Raw genomic sequence first — 21,790 nt, 5'->3', positions numbered from 1 at the left:
TTAAAACAAAAAAAAGTAAAGTAAAGATTGTGGCCATTAAAGATGAAAAAGGTAAAATTCATACCCATATTGGAGATATTTTAAGACAATTTTTGGATTATTATATAGCCTTATATTCTTCTGAGCTTTATTCAAATAAAGAAATTGAAGGAAGATAATTTTTAAAATTAATTTAATGGGCCAAAAATTCCCGAGTATGTGAAAGAAAAACTTGAGGTGCCTATATCATGTATAGAGCTCCAGTTAGCATTGAAGTCTCTCAGAGCTGGATCTGCTCTGGGTAGTGACGGTTTCACAGTGGAGTTTTTAAAATCTTTTCAAAATTTATTATTACCTCATCTTTTAAATTTATATCAATCACAACTGAGTAAGGGTTGTATATCAGGTACTATGGCGGAATCATTAGCTATTGTTTTCCTGAAGCCAAATAGAGATTTCATGTTGGTTTCAAGCTGCAGGCCTATTTCTTTAATTAATGTGGATGGGCAAATCCTGGCTAAATTATTGGCTCTAAGATTAGCCAAGGCGCTCTCCCTTATATGATTGGTATACACCAAACGGGTTTCATTGCTCAAAGACATTCTTCAAGTAATACCAGATTGGCATTTCATATGCTAAATTTAGCAAAAACAATGGATGATCTGGCATTTTCTGTTACTGTGGATGCAGAGAAGGCTTTTGATTGTGTAGAATGGACTTTTATGTACCAAGCAATGAATTGGTTTGGAATAGGATCCGGATTTATTCAAATGATTCAAACCTTGTATAGTTTCCCCTCAGCCAAATTATATATTAATAATACATTCTCGGAGCGTTTTTGTCTGAAAAGGGGAGTTAGACAAGGATGTCCCTTATATCCTTTGTTTTTTGATATTGTTTTGGAACCCTTGTTGTTGGTCATTCAGCAGGCAAAGGAGATACAGGGAATTCCATATGCAGGTCATGATTATAAGGTTTCAGCCTATGCAGATGATATTTTGCTTCATTTGAAGAATCCAGAATCCACCATCCCACATTTACTGGAATTGATTGATAGATTTGGCAAATTTTCAGGTTATAAAATAAATTGGAGCAAATCAGAGGTTCTTCCACTAAATGTGCATTGTGTAACAGGTTTATTTGACCTATTCCCTTTCATTTGGAAGGAAGAGGGAATAAAATATTTGGGCATTATGATTCAAAGAACTTTGGAAGACACAATGATAATAAATAAAAAGTCTTTATTGCTGAACGTCAAAGAAATATGTGAGCATTGGAACCCACTATATCTTTCTTGGTGGGGGAGAGTCCAAACCATCAAAATGATGGTTTTGCCTGTAGTTTGCTACCAAATGAGTATGTTGCCAGTTTATTTTCAAAGTTCCTTTTATAAGAAATTGAATGGGATTCTTACAAAATTTATTTGGCTGGGTAAAACTGCTAGAATAGCTTTAGTATCTTTACAAAAATCACAATCGGGGGGGGGGGGGGTATTTTTATAGGAATCATAAAGCCTTCATGTTGTGTTAGGGCAGTGGGCAGCAAACTGCGGTTCACGAGCCGCATGTGGCTCTTTAGCCACTTGAGTACGGCTCGCGGCTGCGGCTCGTGTAGAGCAGGGGTGCCCAATCTGCTTCCCTTCCCTTCTCACCACTGCTGAGGAATAGGCTACCACCACCACCATCGGGGAATAGGCTGCCACCACTGCCATCGGGGAACAGGCTGGCGCCGAGTTTTAAGCTCTTCCTGCTTCCCTTCCCTGCGGGGCCGACCAACTCTCGCCACCCGACGTCAATTCTGACGTCAGAGAGGACGGTCTGGGCCAGCCAATCGCTGCCTGGCTGGCCTGGAACTTCCTCTCTGACGTTAGAATTGACATTGAGTGGTGAGAATTGGTCGGCCCCGCGGGGAAGGGAAGCAGGAAGAGCTCAGAATTTGCAGCAGCCTATTCCCCGGCGGCGGTGGCAGCATGTTCCCCAATGGCGGTGGCTTGGGGGAGAACAGGGAGAAAGAAGGGGGGACAGGGAGACAGAAAGAAAGAAGGGAGACAGAAAGAAAGGGGGCATGGAGAAAGACAGAAAGAAAGGAAGGGGGCATGGAGAAACAAAGAAAGAAAGAAATGGGGCATGGAGAGAGAGAGAAAGACAGAAAGAAAGAAGGCTTGGAGAAACAAAGAAAGAAAGAAATGGGGCACGGAGAGAGAAAGACAAAGAAAGGGGGCACGGAGAGAGAAAGAAAGAAAGGGGCATGGAGAAACAAAGAAAGAAAGAAATGGGGCACGGAGAGAGACAGAAAGAAAGAAAGGGGACATGGAGAAGCAAAGAAAGAAAGAAATGGGGCATGGAGAGAGAAAGACAGAAACAAAGAAAGAAAGGGGGCATGGAGAAAGAAATGGGGCACGGAGAAAGAAAGAAAGAAGGGGGCAGGGTGAAAGAAAGAAAGAAAAAGTTGGGGGAGGGAATGAGGTCTGGAGGAGAGGAAGCATACAGGAGGCTGAAAGAAGAGAAGAAATATTGGATGCACAGTCAGAAGAATAAAGTGCAACCAGAGACTGATGAAATTAACAAACAAAGGTAGGAAAAATGATTTTATTTCAATTTAGTGATCAAAATGTGTCCATTTTGAGAATTTATATATGCTGTCTATATTTTGCACTATTGGCCCCCTTTTACTAAATCTCAATAGCGGTTTATAGCGCAGGGAGCCTAAGAGCGTCGAGAGCAGCGTGGGTCATTCAGCGCAGCTCCCTGTGCTAAAAACCCTGCGGTTTAGTAAAAAGGGAGGGGGTATATTTGTCTATTTTTGTATAGTTCTTACTGAGGTGACATTGCATAAAGTCATCTGCCTTGACCTCTTTGAAAGCCCGCGGAATATAAATGATAATTAACATTTTCTCTGCGTACAGCGTGCTTTGTGTTTTTAAAATTTTATTGTTGGTAGATCATTTTGACTTGGCCACAAAGGTAAGGGGGAGGGAGGGAGGGGAGCTGCTGAAAGACATCTAGTAATCTTTACAGGCTTGACTGTGCAGGGAATTATTTTTGTAAAATCATGTTTTGTTATGTGATGGGCATTATTAGACTTTAATTTCTGTGAATGAATAGAATGAAAATTATATAAAATTGCTTGCTTGTTTTTATGTGCGTGCGCTGAAGGGACATGGAGAGAGAGTGGGCTGAGGATGTTGAAGGGATATGGGGAAGAGAGAGTGGGGAGAAGACGCTGATTTATAAGTTGACAATTGTACAGAATATTGTTTCTTTTTATATTCTAATATAAGTTCAATATAAAACTATTTGAGGCTTGTGTGGATGGAATCAGGTGGTTTGCAGTTTTTCAAGTTGCTCATAAACACCCTCCTCCGTGAACGGCGCAGAATCTACTCCATTTTCTCGTGTAACTTTGCCAGACAATCTCGGTCCTTCTCCAGGATTTTCTTCTGTAAACATAGAACAGAAGTCTTTGTTTAGCACATTTGCTTTTTCCTCATCACTCTCCACATATCGGTTCCCAGCATCTTTTAGTTTAGCAATTCCATTTTTCATCTTCCTCCTTTCACTAATATATCTGAAAAAAATTTTGTCTCCCTTTTTTACATTTTTAGTCTTTTATTCTGCCTGTGCTTTCGCCAGACGTATCTCTCTCTTGGCTTCTTTCCATTTCACCCTGTAGTCCTTTCTGCACTCCTCTTCTTGGTTTTTTTTATATTTCACAAATGCCAACTCTTTTGCCTTTATTTTCTCCGCCACTAATTTGGAGAACCATATCGGTTTCCTTTTTCTCTTGTTTTTATTTATTTTCTTCACATAACGGTCCGTAGCCATTTTTATCGCTCCTTTCAGCTTAGACCACTGTTTTTCTACTTCTCTAATGTCCTCCCATCCTAACAGCTCTTTCTTCAGGTACTCTCCCATTTCATTAAAGTCCGTACATTTCAAATCTAGGACTTTAAGTCTCATGCGGCCTCTCAACTTTAGCCGTTATATCAAACCAAACCGTTTGATGATCGCTACTTCCCAGGTGAGGACCCACTCAAACATTAGAGATAACCCGGTTAGGGCACAGGTCTTTGAGCTGGGGGCCACCGCATGAGTGGACTGTTGGGCCCGATGGACCACTGGTCTGACCCAGAAGCAGCAATTCTTATGTTCTTATTTATGAGGACCAGATCCAATATCACTTTTTCCCTTGTGGGTTCCATCACCATTTGTCTGAGCAGAGCCTCTTGAAACGCATCCACAATTTCCCTACTTCTTTCCGATTCCGCAGACGCAGACAACTGCAACAGTCATTCAGCATATCAAAGTCTCAAGCTTATAAATGGTTGCAGTTGAAACAGGCCATTCAGAAAGGGTACCCTGATTGGTAAAATTTAAAAAATCAGTCTAGCTTGCCAGGCCTATGTTTCCAGACAGATTTTCTAGGGCATCAGGCCGCCAAGTGGTATAAATTAATCTCTGAATAAGAAGCCTAAAACTAGCCTAAAAGACATTTAGAGCATTGAGATAAAGCAGCAGATTTCTGCTACTCAATGGCCACAGATTTGGACTTGGAGGATGAGATGTACAGCGTCAGCATCTATGAGACAAACCTGGTTAATTATGTTACATAGAATTTTTTGGACCCCAGTTCGTTTGCAAAAGTTAGACAGTTCAAAGTCTAATAGATGCGGCCATTGTCATCTTGAGGTAGGGACACTAGATAATTTGTTGTTTTATTGTCCCTTGATACTCAATTTTTGGAAATCAATATGGGGACAAATTAATATGATACTGGATACATCGATTCCATTGTCCTACGATGTGGTCATCTGTGGGACATTGTTGAAAGCTAAACCTCCATTAGACAGATATAAAAGCAGACTCCTTATCATTGACTGGGATTGCTATGCAAATGATTACCAAGAATTGGAAAAACCGAGACAGGTTTAATTTTTCCTTTTGGTGGGAAACTTTATGTCTGTGTTATAGATATGAAAAAATGAATTCAGAAATATTGGGTCATAATAAACTATTTAAAATAACATGGGGTCCATTGACAAATTTTGTTAACTTTGATTAGTTGTGGGAGGGAGGGGAGGAAATATGTTTTATAGTATTCTTTGATTGAATAAAAGTGCTGTTTATGATATTAATTGTATGTATAATTTAATGCACTTTGTTCTCGAATTGAAAATTAATAATAAAGATTTTTTTTTTAAATAAAAGTAACCATAAGACATCAGATTGGCATTCCAGTGGCATGGTATTCATAATTCAGTGTCCGTGCTCTCTTCAGTATGTGGGGCACATGATCAGGAATGTTAAAACACGCATCGGCGAGCATATCAGCAGAATTCAATCAAATGCACAGGAAGCACCTCTATTCAGCACTGGCTAGCAAACATCAAAAAGTTGAAGATTTATGATTTTCAGTATTGGACATTGTTAACTTGTCCGAGCAGGAGATTTAGCTCGAGCATTGTGGGCTAAGGACTACCTATTGTGCTCTTGCCCCTCTATCTACTAAATCTATCTCCTACTCCTTGGTATCTCCCGTACCACAGAGTACTGAAGCAGAAATGTCGAGCACTGGAGCGTAAATGGAAAAAATCTAAATCCCCTTCAGACAGACAGTCCTGAAGGGACAATATCAAGTTCTATAACACAGTACTAAAAAAAGCAAGAAAGAACTTCTAAGGTGATAAAATCTCCAGATCTAACAACCAGAGTAGTACACTGTTTAACATCTGGCGCACCCTAACCTCTAAAAACGATTCCACCATTCCCCCCTCCACTCCATCAGCAGACGACCTATCAAAATTCTTCAATGAAAAGATCACTACCATAAGGAGCTCCTTCCCACCAGCAGTCTCCTACAATTCTCTGGCTCCCAGTGACTCTAACCCTATCCCAGCAGACAGATCCTGGACTGCCTTTGAACTTGTATCTGAATCCCAGATCTCTAAACTCTGTCTCAAACTGAAATCCTGCAAATGTGCCCTGGATCCATTCCCTTCCTACCTATACAAGAACATTCCCGCACAATGTTCTAGGCATCATTATCGACTCTTCTCTTTCCTTCAATGACCATCTCAACTCCTTGGTAAAAATCATGCTTTTTTAATCTCCACATGCTGAGGAAAGTGAGATCCTGCTTCTGCCAACAACATTTTGCCGTCCTTGTTCAATCTATCATCCTCTCCAGACTAGACTACTGTAATTCCATATATCTAAGTCTAACTTAAAAAATGTCTTCAAAGACTTCAGCTAATTCAGAACACCGCAGCCAAGTTGATCTTCGCAAAAAGCAAATTTGATCATGTTTCCCCACTTCTGTCCAAGCTTCACTGGCTTCCAGTAATTTCCAGGGTTCATTTTAAATGCGCCTGCCTAGCTTTTAAGATCTTACACGGCATCCTCCCTACCCTAATTCCACTATCCTGGAACTCCTCGAGTCCTGGTACCACCAGGTCCACCCAAAAAACTTAAACTATCCTTCTCCTCGATAAAAGATATCCTCTATGTGGGAAAATTGGGGAATTCTCTCTTCTTCAGAATCACAGGGCTTTGGAATAATCTTACTGCCCCATTACGGAATCTGGGCTCCTTCCAACTATTCCGAAAGTACCTGAAAACTAGGCTATTCACAAAAATGTAATACTCTTGTCCCCCCTACACTCATCCTCCAACCCCATTATGCTGTTCCTTCCTATATTAAGCTCTTGTAAACCGTGCCGAGCTCTATAATTATGGAGAGGATGCAGTATATAAACTTAAGGTTTAGTTTAGTTTAGTTTAGATCTTCACATTAAATGTTCTTCACCTAGTGGTCTTAACAATGAAATCAAGTAGCATGCGTTTCTATAAGGATTCCTTGAATATGTATTCATATCTATTGGATCCCTTGCAGAGATTTTTTGACAGCTCATCGTTTGGCTTTTAAATCATGATACCATCACGCCTGTACGTCTTCCTTACGTATTGAGGTTTCTTATTTCAAAGGAGACCGACAACATTTTTTGGCAATTGAAAGGCTTCAAAGTGCACTAGAAGAACTTGAAATATTTCTACAATCTGGTATTTATGGCAGGTATCCTCTTGATATTGCTTTCAGTTTATGTAAGGAGCACACATGAGGATATATTTAGTTCTTTATAAGGCTAATGTATACTTGTATGAATAATGCATTATTTACAGAGACTGGATACTGGGCACAATACAAAGAATTCACAGATGGGCTCAATTAACATCTAACTACAGAGTTTTGAATTTAATTTTATCCATCCATAGACAGCAATAAGCACATTGACATCGTATATTGAGTTCCCTGAGTAAGACAGCTTATTTATATAGTTTTTTCTTTGTTTTACTGGTTTTTCACAAATGAACATATGAGAAAATTCAAATTGTTTTCATATGCAATGTCTCTGAGTATATGCTAAAAATCATCATATACCGGGTATAAGACAATTCCAGTGTATGGTGTAAACTTTATACATGTATGAGGGATTATTAGTTTATCCTTTTAGTTTTTAATTATATCCCCACATTTTTGGGTGAGTAAATTATTCCCTGACACACAGCTTTTTGGCATAGGCATTTGTTAGGCAAAAATGATAAATCTAATAATTAGCTTGTCTAGCTTTTTACTTAGTGAATATTTCCTAAATTTTATTAAGGAATAAAAACAGTGTTTTTATGTCCAAAGATGCTCATATTTTAAACCTAAAATTAGTAACTCTCATTGCTGATGGAATGTTGACAAGAATGCTGGTAGGTAAAGAAGACTTATTTTTATTTTATTTATTCCCCCACCCCCACTTTAACAAAAGCATAGCATGGTTTCTAGCACCGGCCACAGTGGTAACAGCTCTGTTGCTCATAGAATTCCTATAAGCATTGGAGCTGTTACCGCCATGGCCATCTCTAAAAACCGTGTTATTCTTTTGTAAAAGAGGTGTTAGTGCCATTTATTATACTGTGTTTTAAAAGACAAATAGAGTGCCTTTAGTAAATCCATGTTCACTCATTCCCATTAAGTCACATATATCCATGTGGTCAGGTTTGTTTTTTTTTTTTGGGGGGGGGGGGTTGAGAGGGGAGGGGTGTGATGGTTCTTTGTTTTAGTATAGCTTCAAAATATCATAAAGTTGAGGGCTGGAGCTATTGTAATCTAGTCAAGAAAACATCTATTATACTCCATATAAAACTGTTATTACATATTTGAGTGTATTAACTTAGACAGTTCTTCAGAAGGAGAAGCCTCAGACTCCACAATTGGCACCAAGGACAAGATTCTGCAAAAGGCACCAAGAATGGACGCCTTAAAAAGCAGCCACTGTTTGCGTGTCAGTCACACAACTGAACCATTTGTAGAATCATAGCTACCTCAACCATAAGTGCTGGAAATGTATGCTTATTTTGACCTTAGGTGTTCTAACGCACCTCTGTAGATACAATCGAGGCTCCATTTTTTATAGGCATCTCTAAGCACCTACATTTTTTAAATGATATTTGAATAACAGCTTTGCCAGTTAAGGGTTCCTTTTACTAAGGCGTGTTAGTGTGTGCTAAACACTAACACGTCCATTATAGTCTATGGGCGCATTGACGTTTAGCGTGCGCTAATATTTAGCATGCGCTTAAATGGCTAGCGCGCCTTAGTAAAAGGACCTATAAGTTAGGCACAGGTAGAGCATCTAACTTAAGGCGCCGTTTATAGAATATGCCCCTAAATTTCACTAATTTGGACCTTCAGAGGCAGATAATAGAGCGTATGCACAAAGATGTGCAAAGGTTCAAGTTAATTTCTGAAGCAGCAATGTGAAACACTGGCCACCAATGGGCAGACTGATTTCACTCTGATTTTTGAACATTTCTAAGATAAGTAAAGATTTTGCTCACTGTTCATAGAACATGCAGGTGTTTGATGAGAAGTTACAAATTGGTGAAATTATAAGTTAATGAAGAGTTATAATTCTAAGTTCACTTGAAAATTTTTATGCCAATGATAGAATTACACCCAAGTTCTCTTTAGTGCTGATTGTGGGGTCTTAGGCTTTTCCTTCTGAATAATCTTTTGTTAATACCACTTAAATATTTAACAATTCTGTAACAGTTTTATCTGGAGTGTAATAGATTTTTACTTGATTAGATTAGTATAGCATCAACCATTTGCCTTGGCTTAGATGTAATTGGTCTAAAGATTTTTGGATCATCCTGAATCCCTTCTTAATAATTGGTGTTACCCTGTCCACCTTCCTGTTCTCACTTATTTTGAACATTTTGAATGATATGTTACAGATTACTAATAACTGATTATCAATTTCATGTTTATGTTCTCTCAGGGCTCTGGGGTGAATACCATCTGGTCCTGGTGATTTGTTGAGTTAGGATAAAGAGAAAGACACTGAAATGCTATCTAAGAAAACAGTAGTATATCCCCAACAAGCATGTATCCTTCCTGTCACATATGGAATTTCTTTTTAAACATTATTCAAAAGAACCACAAGGTAATGGCGGAATAAAAATCACTAATGTAATGTATTATAATATAAAACAGCCCCACAGTTGAGAAATCTTACAGCCCTGTTGTCGTTCAAAGAAACCTGACATGGCTCATGCTGACTATTTTAAATGCCAAATTCCTGTATTCTATGCTGTGATTGACTGATCAACTCAGCAAAGTAGCATGATGAAAAAATGCAAATCATAAATCAAATGCTTATATAGAAACGTCGTAAAAACGCTAAATATTTTAACTCCATTCTGTTATCATCTTGGTGTTTTTCTAAAAATAATATAACACATTAATAGCCAATCACCTATCTTTGATTTATGGCAATAACATATGTGTTGCCATACTAGGACAGATCAAAGGTCCATCAAGCCTAGTATTCTGTTTCCAATAGTAACCAATCCAGGTTACAAGTACCTTGCAAAATCTAAAAAGAATAAAACAGATTTTATGCTGCTTATCTTAGAAATAAGCTGTGAATATTTCCAAGTCCATCTTAATAATGGCTTATGGACTTTTCTTGGAGGAAATTATACAACCATTTTTAAACCCCGCTAAAATAACTGCTTTTACCACATTCTCTGACAATGAATTTCACAATTTAATTACACATTGAAGAAACATTTTCTCTGGTTTGTTTTAAAGTTACTACTTAGTAGCTTCATTTCATGTCCCCTAGTCCTAGTATATTTTTCCCAATGCAGCTTCTTATGACTCTGGGCCCTTCAAGTAATTACTCCTTCCATCAATGTATGAGAAAAAAATCTTTGTTGTAACTTGTTTACTACTTCAATTCACAAAATCTGTTTTTTTCATTAACCTGATTTACTAGCTTTCTTTTGGAAATGAAAGAAGACAGGACATAAAAAGACTTGAAGGGCAAAGGACATAAAAAGACTTGAAGCGGTCCAAAGGAAGGCGTCAAAAATGGTAGAAGGTTTGCACCAGAAGACGTATGAGGAGAGACTGGAAGCCCTCAATATGTATACACTAGAGGAAAGGAGGGACAGGGGAGATATGATTCAAATGTTCAAATACTTGAAAGGTATTAACGTAGAACAAAATCTATTCCAGAGAAAGGAAAATGTTAAAACTAGAGGGCGTAATTTGAGGTTGAGGGGTGGTAGATTCAAGAGTAATGTTAGGAAATTCTTCTTAACGGAGAGGGTGGTTGATGTGTGGAATGCGCTCCTGAGGGAGGTGGTGGAGAAGAAAACAGTGACAGAGTTCAAACAAGCATGGGATGAACACAGAGGATCTCTAATCAGAAAATAATGGGTATACATTGAAGGAACTAAGGCCAGTACTGGGCAGGTTTCACATCCTATGTCCCTTATGTGAACATTCAGTTAAGGACGGGCTGGGGAGGGTTTTGATGGTTAAGATGGGCTGGAGTGAGCTTTGATGGAGACTCCAGTAGATGGAACCTAAGCATACTAGTGGGCAGGGCTCTGGGTTTCTGACCCAGAAATACCTAAGAAAAAGGACCATTTAAACTAAATAATTAATTTATGGAGCATGTATGGTTGGGCAGACTGGATGTACCACTCATGTCTTTATCTGCTGTCATTACTATGTTACTGTGTAAAATTAAGAACATAAGTATATAAGAATTGCCATACTGGGACAGTCCGAAGGTCTATCAAACCCAGTATCCTGTTTACAACAGTAATCAACCCAGGTCTCAAGTACCTAACTAGATCCCAAGTAGTAAAACAGATTTTATGTTTATCCTAGGAATAAGTAGTGGATTTCCCCAAGCCATCTCAATAATGGCCTATGGACTTCGCTTCTAGGAAATTATCCAAGCCTTTTCTAAACCCCACTAAGCTAATTGATTTCACCACATTCTTCAGCAACAAATTCCAGAGTTTATCAAATAATGAAATAGTGCTGTAAAGTAGCTATTTCTTTTTCCATATAATTTTCCATCTTTAATAAAGATTAGAAAGGTTTTTTTCCATGCAGTTTATTTTTACTCCTTTATTATGCTTACATTTATTTTTCTTTGCTGCTACCATTCCTATTCTATGCTAAGCCTTTTTTAAATCCTAAAATGGCACATCTTTAAATGTCTTCCCAGAAAGTATGTTAGAATTATATTCACTCTATAATCAAATATATTCTGCAAATAATTATTCCAGTTAGGTCAGAATACTGAATTTCTAGAGGATTTAGGATCAAGTTTTATAAAAATATAGGTCATTTTCCTAGTGTGGAAGAAAATTTGGAGCCCTTATGTGGTTCAGCACAGGGTGTATGATTACCTGTTCTTTTCTTGCAACTTCGTTATCTCACTGGTCTGATCAGAAATCTGTTTTTCTAATTTATTTGTTGAAAGAGAATGCTCCAGAAGCTGACGTTCAAGTCGTGTTGTCTGATTTAAGACCTAAAAATATTGATATGGAAAGAAGTGGTACATATTAAGAAGAAATCTTATTTAAAAATTAATGAAAAAATTAAATCACTTTTAGACTAGCTATAATCCATTATAAAAATTTAATTAAAAGATACAACATAGAAGTTCCATGTATTAAATCTTTCTTTGAAGTCTAGAAGCCATATTGATATAGGAGTTGGAATATATGTGAGTATGTGGCACAGGGGTTAGAGCTATAGCTTCAGCACCCTGAGGCTGTGGGTCCAAATCCCTCGCTGCTCCTTGTGACCCTGGACAAGTTACTTAAACCCCTTATTGCCCCAGGTACACCAGATAGAGTTTGAGCCCACCGGGATAGATAGGGAAATATGATAAAGTACCTGAATATAAACCACTTAGGATATAAGTGGTATATAAATAAATAAATACCTAAATAAATATACTGGTTATGGGGATATTCAACAGAACTAACTCTATAAATTGGATATCTTTGACAACAGTAACTCCAGCGCTATTTCCAATTAGGCAGTGATTTTCTTGGACAAAATAATCCAGTAGGAGGAGGAGGAATTCAAAATACCAAGATTTGTGTAGCTTACTGTAAATATCAATCTCTTTGCATTTTGTAATAATATAATGTAGCATTTGAAAGTGAAATTTACTTACACAATATGTTGAAATAATATAGATGTTCAGAACTTATCAATATGAATGCACAGCAAAAATACATTAACCTTAATTATATCAATTCACTATTGTATCTACCGTACTCTCACCCATCACAATATGACATGTCCTGAATATCCACCCTAGCCTTGCGTATATTCAAAAAATCCACTAAGCTTACATTCTGAATGCTTGAATCTCTCTTCAATATTTTTTTTAAGCTACAGTGTCAGATACCAATCTGACACTGGTTTATCTGACAGAGGTTTATTTCATTTGGCAGGGTCTGCAATGGAAAAAGTATTGTTTCTAGTTTCCTCAAAATGCACCTTTAACAAAGTAGGAATTATCACCTAACATACACCTTTTGATTTCAGAGGTCTTATAGGTTTTGTAAATCTTAAGAATTTGTGAGAACTAAAAAGCTGAATACTGTCTCAACACTTTAAGAATAAAGAATAAGATTTTTAAAAATACCCTTTACTCAGTAAGTAGCCAATCTAATTGCCTAAGAAGAAATGTAATTTGCTGGAAATGAGTCACCCACAAGCAGGTGAGCAGCAGCATTCTAAATACACTGTAGAGATCTCAAACTTGTTGCAGGTAAAGCAAAATTATCTGCTGTAGGTGTTCTCTGAGGACAGCAGGACACACATTACCACAGATTGGGTGACATCATCGATGGAACCATAGTGCTGAAGCTGCCCAGCATTCTAAAGCTTCTAGAAGCCTTTGGCAACTCCTACTATGCATGCTGGTCTTGTGTGGCTGAGGCAGCAGCCACACAAGACCAGCACTTGACTTCAAAAGCTTAAATACAAATCCTAGAGGAGATGGGAGGTTCTGTGGTAACGTGTTCTGCTGTCCTTGGAGAATTTCTCTTTCTCTGAGGATAAGCAAGACATCATTTATTACAGACTGGAAATCCCTAGCTACCAAGCTCACTGATAACAATAGTCAGTAGGGACTTGCAACAGGTAAGGCCAGTCAAATAAACTAAACTAAAAAACACATCTACAAAGGAGGTGCCCTTGGAATAGAAGAAATTGGGCTAGGAGGGTTGAGTTGGATTCTGAACCCCAAACAAATTCTTCAGAACTGTCTGACCAAACTGGCTGTCATATTGGGAATCCTGCTCAAGGCAGTAATGCTATGTGAATGACCATGTTGAAAATCTTGAAATTTTCTTTGACCAGTACTACGATGCAAACACCATATTGCAGCTTTGCAAGTCTCCTCAATGGAGGCTGACCTCAAGTAGGCTACTGATGCATCCATAGCTCTGACATTGTAAGACATGGCATGACCATGCAGAGTCAGTCCAGCTTGGATGCAAGTGAAAGAGATACAGACTGGTAGCCAGTTGGATAAAGTGCATTACCAATGACTGTCCTATTGAGGTTAAAAAAACAAAAAGCTTGGTGGAATGACTATGGGCTTTAGTCCATTCCAGTTTGACTGCAAGCAAGACTTGTGACCCCCATGAGGTGTCATCAGCACTGCCAGGATGTGCAGGGTGAGATTTTCTCAGGTAGACCCAAGGTAGGCAAAGCCAGCTTAAAAGAAAAGAGCAGATAGTATCCCATGGAAGCTTAAATTTCCTTGCTGACAGTTGGGGGGTGGGGGTGAGTTGCTGTTCTCTGGAAACTGAAGCCTAGGAGATCTTGAGGGTGGGAGTACAATATATTTATTTATTTATGACAAGCCAAGGTTACTTGTCACTGCAATAAAGATAATGGAACACAATGAAATATTAACCCACCTTAGTACTTTAGAAAGAACTTGTAAGTTTATGGACTTTAATTTACAGGAATGTTTACTTTCTGTTAGATCTTTGTTACAAGACACTACTCATTTCCTTCAACAGCTATCAAGATGGGATGTTTATTAATGATGTCACCTATTTAGTAACTCTAGATGTGTCTTCACTATATAGCTCGATCCCACAACTGGAAGCTTTGGAAATAGTACATACATGTTTGGAACAAAGATGCAGACCACATCTAGTTCCATCAGATTTTTTTGAAACAATTGAGTGAAATAGCAATGACTCGCAACTACTTTCTTTTTGAGGAGAGCTCAGGAGTGGCCATGGGGGCCTCGTTTGCCTCTTCAGTGGCCAATCTGTTAATGGATCATTTTGAGAAACAGTAGGTTTATGATTCATCTTATAACCAGTATTTAGGCTGTTGGGTACGGTTCATTGACAATATTTTTTTGTCTCTGGACCGGCCCATTGCATGAACATAAGAATTGCCGCTGCTGGGTCAGACCAGTGGTCCATCGCGCCCAGCAGTCCGCTCATGCGGCGGCCCCCTAACCGAGACCAGCCCTACCTGTATTTGTTCTGGTTCAGCAGAAACTTGGCCAACCTTGTTTTGAATCCCTGGAGGGTGTTTTTCCCTTATAACAGACTCCAGAAGAGCATTCCAGTTCTCTACCACTCTTTGGGTGAAGAACAGCTTCTTTACGTTTGTATGGAATCTATCCCCTTTTAACTTCAGAGAGTGCCCTCTCGTTCTCTCTATCTTGGAGAGGGTGAACAGCCTGTCTTTATCTACTAAGTCTATTCCCTTCATTATCTTGAATGTTTTGTTCATATCTCCTCTCAGTCTCCTCTTCTCAAGGGAGAATAGGCCCAGCTTCCCTAATCTCTCACTGTACGTCAACTCCTCCAACCCCTTAACCATTTTAGTCACTCTTCTCTGGACCCTTTTGAGTAGTACCGTGTCCTTCTTCATGTACAGCGACCAGTGCTGGACACAGTATTCCAGGTGAGGGCATACCATGGCCTGGTACAGTGGCATGATAACCTCCGATCTGTTTGTCATCCCCTTCTTAATCATTCCTAGCATTCTGTTCACCCTTTTCACCGCTGCCACACATTGCACAGACAACTTCATTGACTTGTCGACTAGTACTCCCAGGTCTCTTTCCTGGAGGGTCTCTCCAAGTACCGCCCCGGACATCTTGTATTTGTGTATGGGATTTTTGATACCGACATGCATTACCTTACACTTATCCATGTTGAACATCATTTGCCATGTCGTTGCCCATTTCTCAAGCGTGGTTATGTCGCGTTACAGATCTTCACAATCCCCCTGCGTCTTCACTACTCTGAATAACTTCATGTCGTCTGCAAATTTAATCACCTCACTCGTCATACCCATATCCAGCTCATTTATGAATATGTTGAAGAGCACGGGTCCAAGCACCAAGCCCTGCGGCACCCCACTGGTGATGTTCTTCCAGTCCGAGTATTATCCATTTACCCCCATTCTCTGTTTCCTATCCGCTAGCCAGTTTTTAATCCATGTGAGTATTTCACCCTCTATTCCACGGCTCTCAATTTTTCAAAGTAGTCGTTCATGCGGAACCTTGATCGCCTTCTGAAAATCCAGATAAACAATGTCGACCGGGTCACCCTTATCTATCTGCCTGTTTACCCCCTCGAAGAAGTGCAGCAAGTTTGTCAAGCAAGATCATCCTTTGCTGAAGCCGTGCTGACTGATCCTCTTCAGATTGTGTCCGTCAAGGTGATCAATGATGCATTCCTTTATCAGCACTTCTACCATCTTTCCTGGTACCAAAGTTAGACTCACCAGTCTGTAGTTTCCTGGATCACCCCTTGATCTTTTTTGAAGATTGGCATAACATTTGCCACCTTCCGGTCTTCCGGAATCTTTCCCGATCTGATCGACAGATTGGCTTTTAGTTAAACCAGTTCAGCTATAGTCCCTTTCAGTTCCTTGATGACCCTCGGATGGATGCCATCCAGTCCCAGGGATTTATCACTATTAAGCCTATCAATCTGCCTGCATACTTCTTCTAGACTGACCGTCAACATTGTCAGTTTCCTGTCTTCGCCTCCAGCGTATAGCCTGTTGGGTTCCGGTATGTTATGTATATCCTCTTTGGTAAATACAGATGCAAAAAATGCGTTCAGTTTATCAGCGATGGCATTGTCCTCCTTTAGCACTCCCTTTATTCCATGATCATCCAAAGGTCCCACTGCTTCCTTTGCAGGTCGTTTCCCCTTAATATATCGAAAGAATGGCTTGAAGTTTTTCGCTTCCTTGGCTATTTTTTCCTCGAAGTCTCTTTTGGCCCCTTTTACCACTTTATGGCACCTGTGTTGATGCTGTTTGTGCTTTTTCCATGTCATGCTCAAATTCAATTTGAAAAGAAATATGACAATAAGACTGCATGCTTCTTGGTTGTACAGGTCAAAAAATCTGCTGTTCAATTTTTGACAACAGTATATACGAAAGAAACAGACAGAAACACAATTTTATCTTTTGACAGTATGCACCTTCAACATGTGAAAAGAAACATTCCTTTTGTATAATTTTTGCACTATCGTGGGATATATAAGGGAAAATCAGTAACCCTGGAGCAGAAGTTGATTGCTCATGGATATCCAAAATCTATAGTTGGAAAAGTGCAGAAGCGAGCACTGTATAGCCATAGGGAGAATCTTCTTCAATATAACATACCATAGGGAGAATCTTCTTCAATATAACACACAAAGGGAGGATAGAAAAGTTGTCCCCTTTGTTACTAAATTTTCCAACTTATCCACTTGATTATAGAGGGCTATATGTCTCAATTTTGACATGCTAAAAGTACATCCCTGTTTTGAAAATTCCACATTCCTGTTTTCATATCAGAGAAATTCAAATCTATGTGACATTTTGAGCCTGAATTGCCTACCTCCACTAGAGATGGAGAGGAGGGGGGGGGGGATTTGCTAGGTCACTATAAATGTGGCTGTTGCCAGATGTGTCAGCAGATGATAGTGGGCTTGATGTTTGTACAAGTTTCAAGTCTCTGAATACATTTTATGCTCCCACACCATGTGCAGATCAAGTGGGATAATATATTGCATCCAATGCCCATGTGCACTACTCTATGTGGGTCAAACGTCTCAGGTTTTGAAAACTCAGCTGCAGGAACACAAATCGTGCCTCCATACAAATCTAATGGATGAGCCATTGGTGGTCCACTGTAAGGAATAAGTGCAACAGAAAAAAACAAAAAGGGAGACCCAGTGATCCACAGTAAAAACGATCCAAAGATAAAAACAACAGACTGTGGATGTCCTGAAAGATGATTTTATTGTGAAGAGCAAATAAAATCGTCTTTCAGGACATCCACAGCCACAGTCCGTTGTTTTTACCACTGTAAGGAATTCCATCACAATTTCAGTGCATAGTATTAGAACAATGCAAAGCAGCTCCGAGAAGAGAGAAATGTGAAATATAGATTATTGCTTATATTTACTAAATATATCCTAGACACTCCAGGTGTGTATCTGTGTTTATTTCTCTACATTCCTAATGTCAATATCTATATTCAGAAAATGGCGTCACCTACTAATAAGGAAACAATTGCCTTTGAGTATTAAGTAATTAATCAGTTTTGTATTTTTGTAGTCCTTTTCACATGTTCCTTGTCAACACTGGTGTTCTCATTGTATTAAAGCACCTTTCAAGCTTTCCTAATCCATGTGAAGTTAACTGTCCTTAGCAGGAAGAATTGATTACTCACATCCTTCATGCTAAGTGGTCATTCAGGATATGATTTCACACTTGAGTGTAATTCAGAATTGTTGCCGAAGAATAAGTGTCCTTGTGAGAGCAATAGTTGTGTTTAATCTCCTTATGTTGTCAATTAAACCCTTAAACCAGTCGGTATTTGCAAAAAGTAGAGAAACTTAGCACAAACATTTATGCAGCAACCTGAGTAGAAAATGTCTTTTGTGATTTTTGTGTCCCACTAACAAATATCCTTCTCTTAAAGCAATTTACAGTACTTTATCTGTTAGCCAGGAAGAACACAGAATGTTTAAAAAGAGACAATATAAATCCATTTTAAAAATATTCCATTTTTAATTTTCAAAATTCCCTAATTCATGGCTTAACAAATCCCAGACACCAGGTCGCAATGGTGATTAAAAAATCAAACTTGGTGCCTAAGGGTTGTAGAAAACGCCTCTGCAGCAAGGCAAGCAATCTCTTTGCCCACCAATGAGAGGCTGCTTTTCTTGAAGTGGGGTGCAATCTCCATTTCCGTCTCTCCTTCAGGGATTTAAGAAAAGGTTGGATAAGTTCCTACTGGAACAGAACATACGCAAGTAAGGCTAGAATCAAATATGGCACTGGTCTTTGACCTAAGGGCCGCCGCGTGAGTGGACTGCTGGGCACGATGGACCACTGGTCTGACCCAGAAGCAGCAAATTTTATGTTCCTACAGGTCCAAGAACCTATCCTACTTCTTCCCTCTCCTTCAAATCTATCTCCTGTCAGTTGCCAGCCCTGAAATATTTCCTCTGCCACATCCTGGCCCTTCGCAAACAGGAAGTTGCATCAGTAGAAGGGGGGGATGTATGGGACATGGCAGATGAAAGATTCCACAGCCGGCTGTAGACAGCATGTGTATATCGCTGCAGTGGCAAAGGAGACACGATTGGGAGAGGGGGAGAGAATACCAATATCAGAGCTTAATAGCACCTGATTCACAAAGAAGTACCTAACTCAAAAACACACCCATGATCCGCCGCTAACCATACCCACTTTTTGTGCAGGCACTTTGGGCTAGATATCTACTTTTTAAAGAAATGTGGTTTTTTAGTTAGGCACCTAAATTTCAATTAAGTCCAATTTTGGCCGATTGTGAGGTGTTAAGTGCCAATATTAGCACTGATTAAGCCTATTTCTCAATTAAAGTAGACGCCGATATCCATGCCTAACTTTAGGCAGACTTTATAGAATCAGGGCCCTAGAGTACCTGATAAAATTGCCTGGTTGTAAACTGCATAGACCCAACATAGTTGCCACATATGTTATGTTACATCAAGAATTGTAACAATAATGATGCAGGACATAGTATGAGAGGTAATGATGTTGGATCTGCTGGGAAACAGTGATCATAACATGATCAAATTTAAACTAATATCTGGAGTGAAATCACAAGGAAATTTAATATAGCAGCATTTAATTTTTGAAAGGGCAACGATGATAAAATTAAGAAAATTGTTAAAATGCTCTTTAATACTCATCAGTTATAGGTACAGTGGTTAAATACACTTTGAATTAACATAGAGGTGTGTTCATTGATTTTTCAGTTTAATGCTCTTATCACTGATCTAGATGATTTTTTTTTTCTGCAGAATTATTACAAATTTATGGTGTGGTTATGCAGAAGTGGGATTTCCTTGGCTACATGAGTTGTTTTTTTTGCATAAGCAAATTTTTTCCTTTCACTTGCTGTTCTTTGATAAAGGATGCATGTTTTGAGTACTATGTAATAAAATAAACACAATCCCTTGCCGCGATAAGTGTAGTGGCTGCGTCTACGCTAACCCGGTTCTGTAACCGGCATCTTTAACATGGACATCAGTTACAGAATCGGGGTTAGTGTAGGCCCGATTCTGTATAGGACCTCCCAGGCAACCTATACAGAATCCGGGCCTTAGGGCCTCTTTTATAAATACATTTGACGTGGGCCACTGCAGTAACTGCCCTGAAGCCCAAAGGGCTTTGGAACTGTTGCTGCTTGGCAGCCGCTAGCATGGCTCTGGAGAAAAAAAAAAAAAAAAAAGAGGGTGGGGGTTAGAAAGCTGCCCTGAATCCTTTTTTGGAAGATAGTAGGATAGAAAAAAGAAATATGATGTAAGGCAATTGAGTAATTTTACTGACAGTAAATGCTTTTTTTAATTTAAACATTTGCTCAAGGTGTCTGTACTGTATTTTACGCATATACAAAAATTACTGTGAATCTGTTTTTAGAAACTGTAATTTTAATGTGTTTGTCTTTACTAAAAAAGCAGGCAGATTGTGTTTCATAGATAATTAAATGAAGGGAAAAGGGGAAAACCATTACAGAACAAGGCAGAAATACATAACTATCAGTTTAAAAGAATGAACTGATTGAAAAAGAGGTTTTGAAGTTCTTTTTTTTAGGCAATTAAGGAATAGAAATTATACTTGAAACATGAAGTTCTAGCCATATATACGAGGGGCCGCTGAAAAGTTCTCAACCCAACCAACAAAGTTGGGACAGTCTCCATCGAGGGCTATACACTTACCCCCCTCCTCCCCCCCCCCTTTTTTTTTTTTTTTTTTTTACAAAACCGTAGTGTGGTTACAGCTTTGACACTCATAAGAATTCTATGAGCATGGGAACTGTTACCACCACAGCTGGCACTAAAAACCATGCTACGGTTTTGTAAAAGGGGGGAGGTAGTCTTTTCATTCCATATTTTTTCCAAGAGTCTGCCCCAACATTGTTGCTTGGGCTGAGAACTTTTCAGCAGCCCCTTGTACCTTCATCAAGTAGGAATGATTGAGTAGTCTCCTGTAATGTGGCGTCAAATATAACATTTCACTATTCAACCACATAGCACCAAATTGAAATAGTATTTGGCTGAAGCTGAGAAGTAAATAAAAAAAAAGTACATGTAAGAGATTGGAATGCTAGGGAGATCAGTTTTCAGACGCCTTATAACAAATTCCATAGCTGAATTTTATGTTAAGTGAAGAAATACTCCAGTTTGTTTTAAATATGCTACATATTCCTTCTTGTAGAACTATTTGAAAGAATAAGACAACAGTTCCCAATTTACCCCTTCCAATCCACTCATTGCTTTATGGACTTTTATAATATCTTCTCCCTGCAGTCCCTTTGCTATTAAAAACTATAACTGATTATGGAGAGAGTTTCCAATGTGTTAATTGTCAAAAACATGCATTATTTGCCCTTTATTGCAGGATTATTTTTTTTTTTACTTCAACACACTTCAGTACGGTAATAATAATTATTATTGTTACCGGTGATTTATATACTATCTATCAATGGAGGTTGTCTAAGCAGTTTATATTCAGGTACTCAAGTAAATGCATGCAAAGCAGCTTATTATGCAAAGTGATTAACACAACCTGAGTACAAACTTACAAGCTGTTATTCATGGATAGATGATGACAATTTGAGACACGATCTTTTCACAGGTATCAGGCTGCAAGCGTGCAGTCTGATGCTCCTCAGGAGGGAAATTAAGGAAATGGTGCATTAAAAAAACAAAATCATCCCACCCCACTTCCATTTTCAAGTACTCCTCCAGGCACCTGCCAAGTGTCTTCCTGATGAGTAATCCACTGACTCTTCTACCTCAGTGGCTCCCAGCAAAAAAATTGAATTCTCACAGTACTACCATTAAAGGTCAGGCTGCGAAACAAGAGAGCACTTCTCCTACCCACCAGAAAGACA

The 21,790-nt window shown here is 38.9% G+C and overlaps 2 protein-coding genes across 5 annotated transcripts in view; one reads left to right on the top strand and one right to left on the bottom strand.

The window, feature by feature from the left end:
• MCPH1 (microcephalin 1) overlaps nucleotides 1-21,790 on the top strand; it is a 490,428-nt gene that overhangs the window by 268,622 nt on the left and 200,016 nt on the right. The gene's annotated exons all lie outside the window — the stretch shown is intronic.
• The window catches only part of ANGPT2 (angiopoietin 2), a 205,378-nt gene that overhangs the window by 89,315 nt on the left and 94,273 nt on the right, over nucleotides 1-21,790 (bottom strand). The window contains exon 3 of the mRNA XM_033937331.1: nucleotides 11,745-11,866. Coding sequence (XP_033793222.1) covers nucleotides 11,745-11,866 — 122 coding nt within the window. The remainder of the gene's footprint in view (nucleotides 1-11,744; nucleotides 11,867-21,790) is intronic.

This window comes from Geotrypetes seraphini, chromosome 3, assembly GCF_902459505.1.
Source record: "Geotrypetes seraphini chromosome 3, aGeoSer1.1, whole genome shotgun sequence".
Lineage (NCBI taxonomy): Eukaryota > Metazoa > Chordata > Amphibia > Gymnophiona > Dermophiidae > Geotrypetes > Geotrypetes seraphini.
This window is presented reverse-complemented; position numbering and strand designations above follow the sequence as displayed.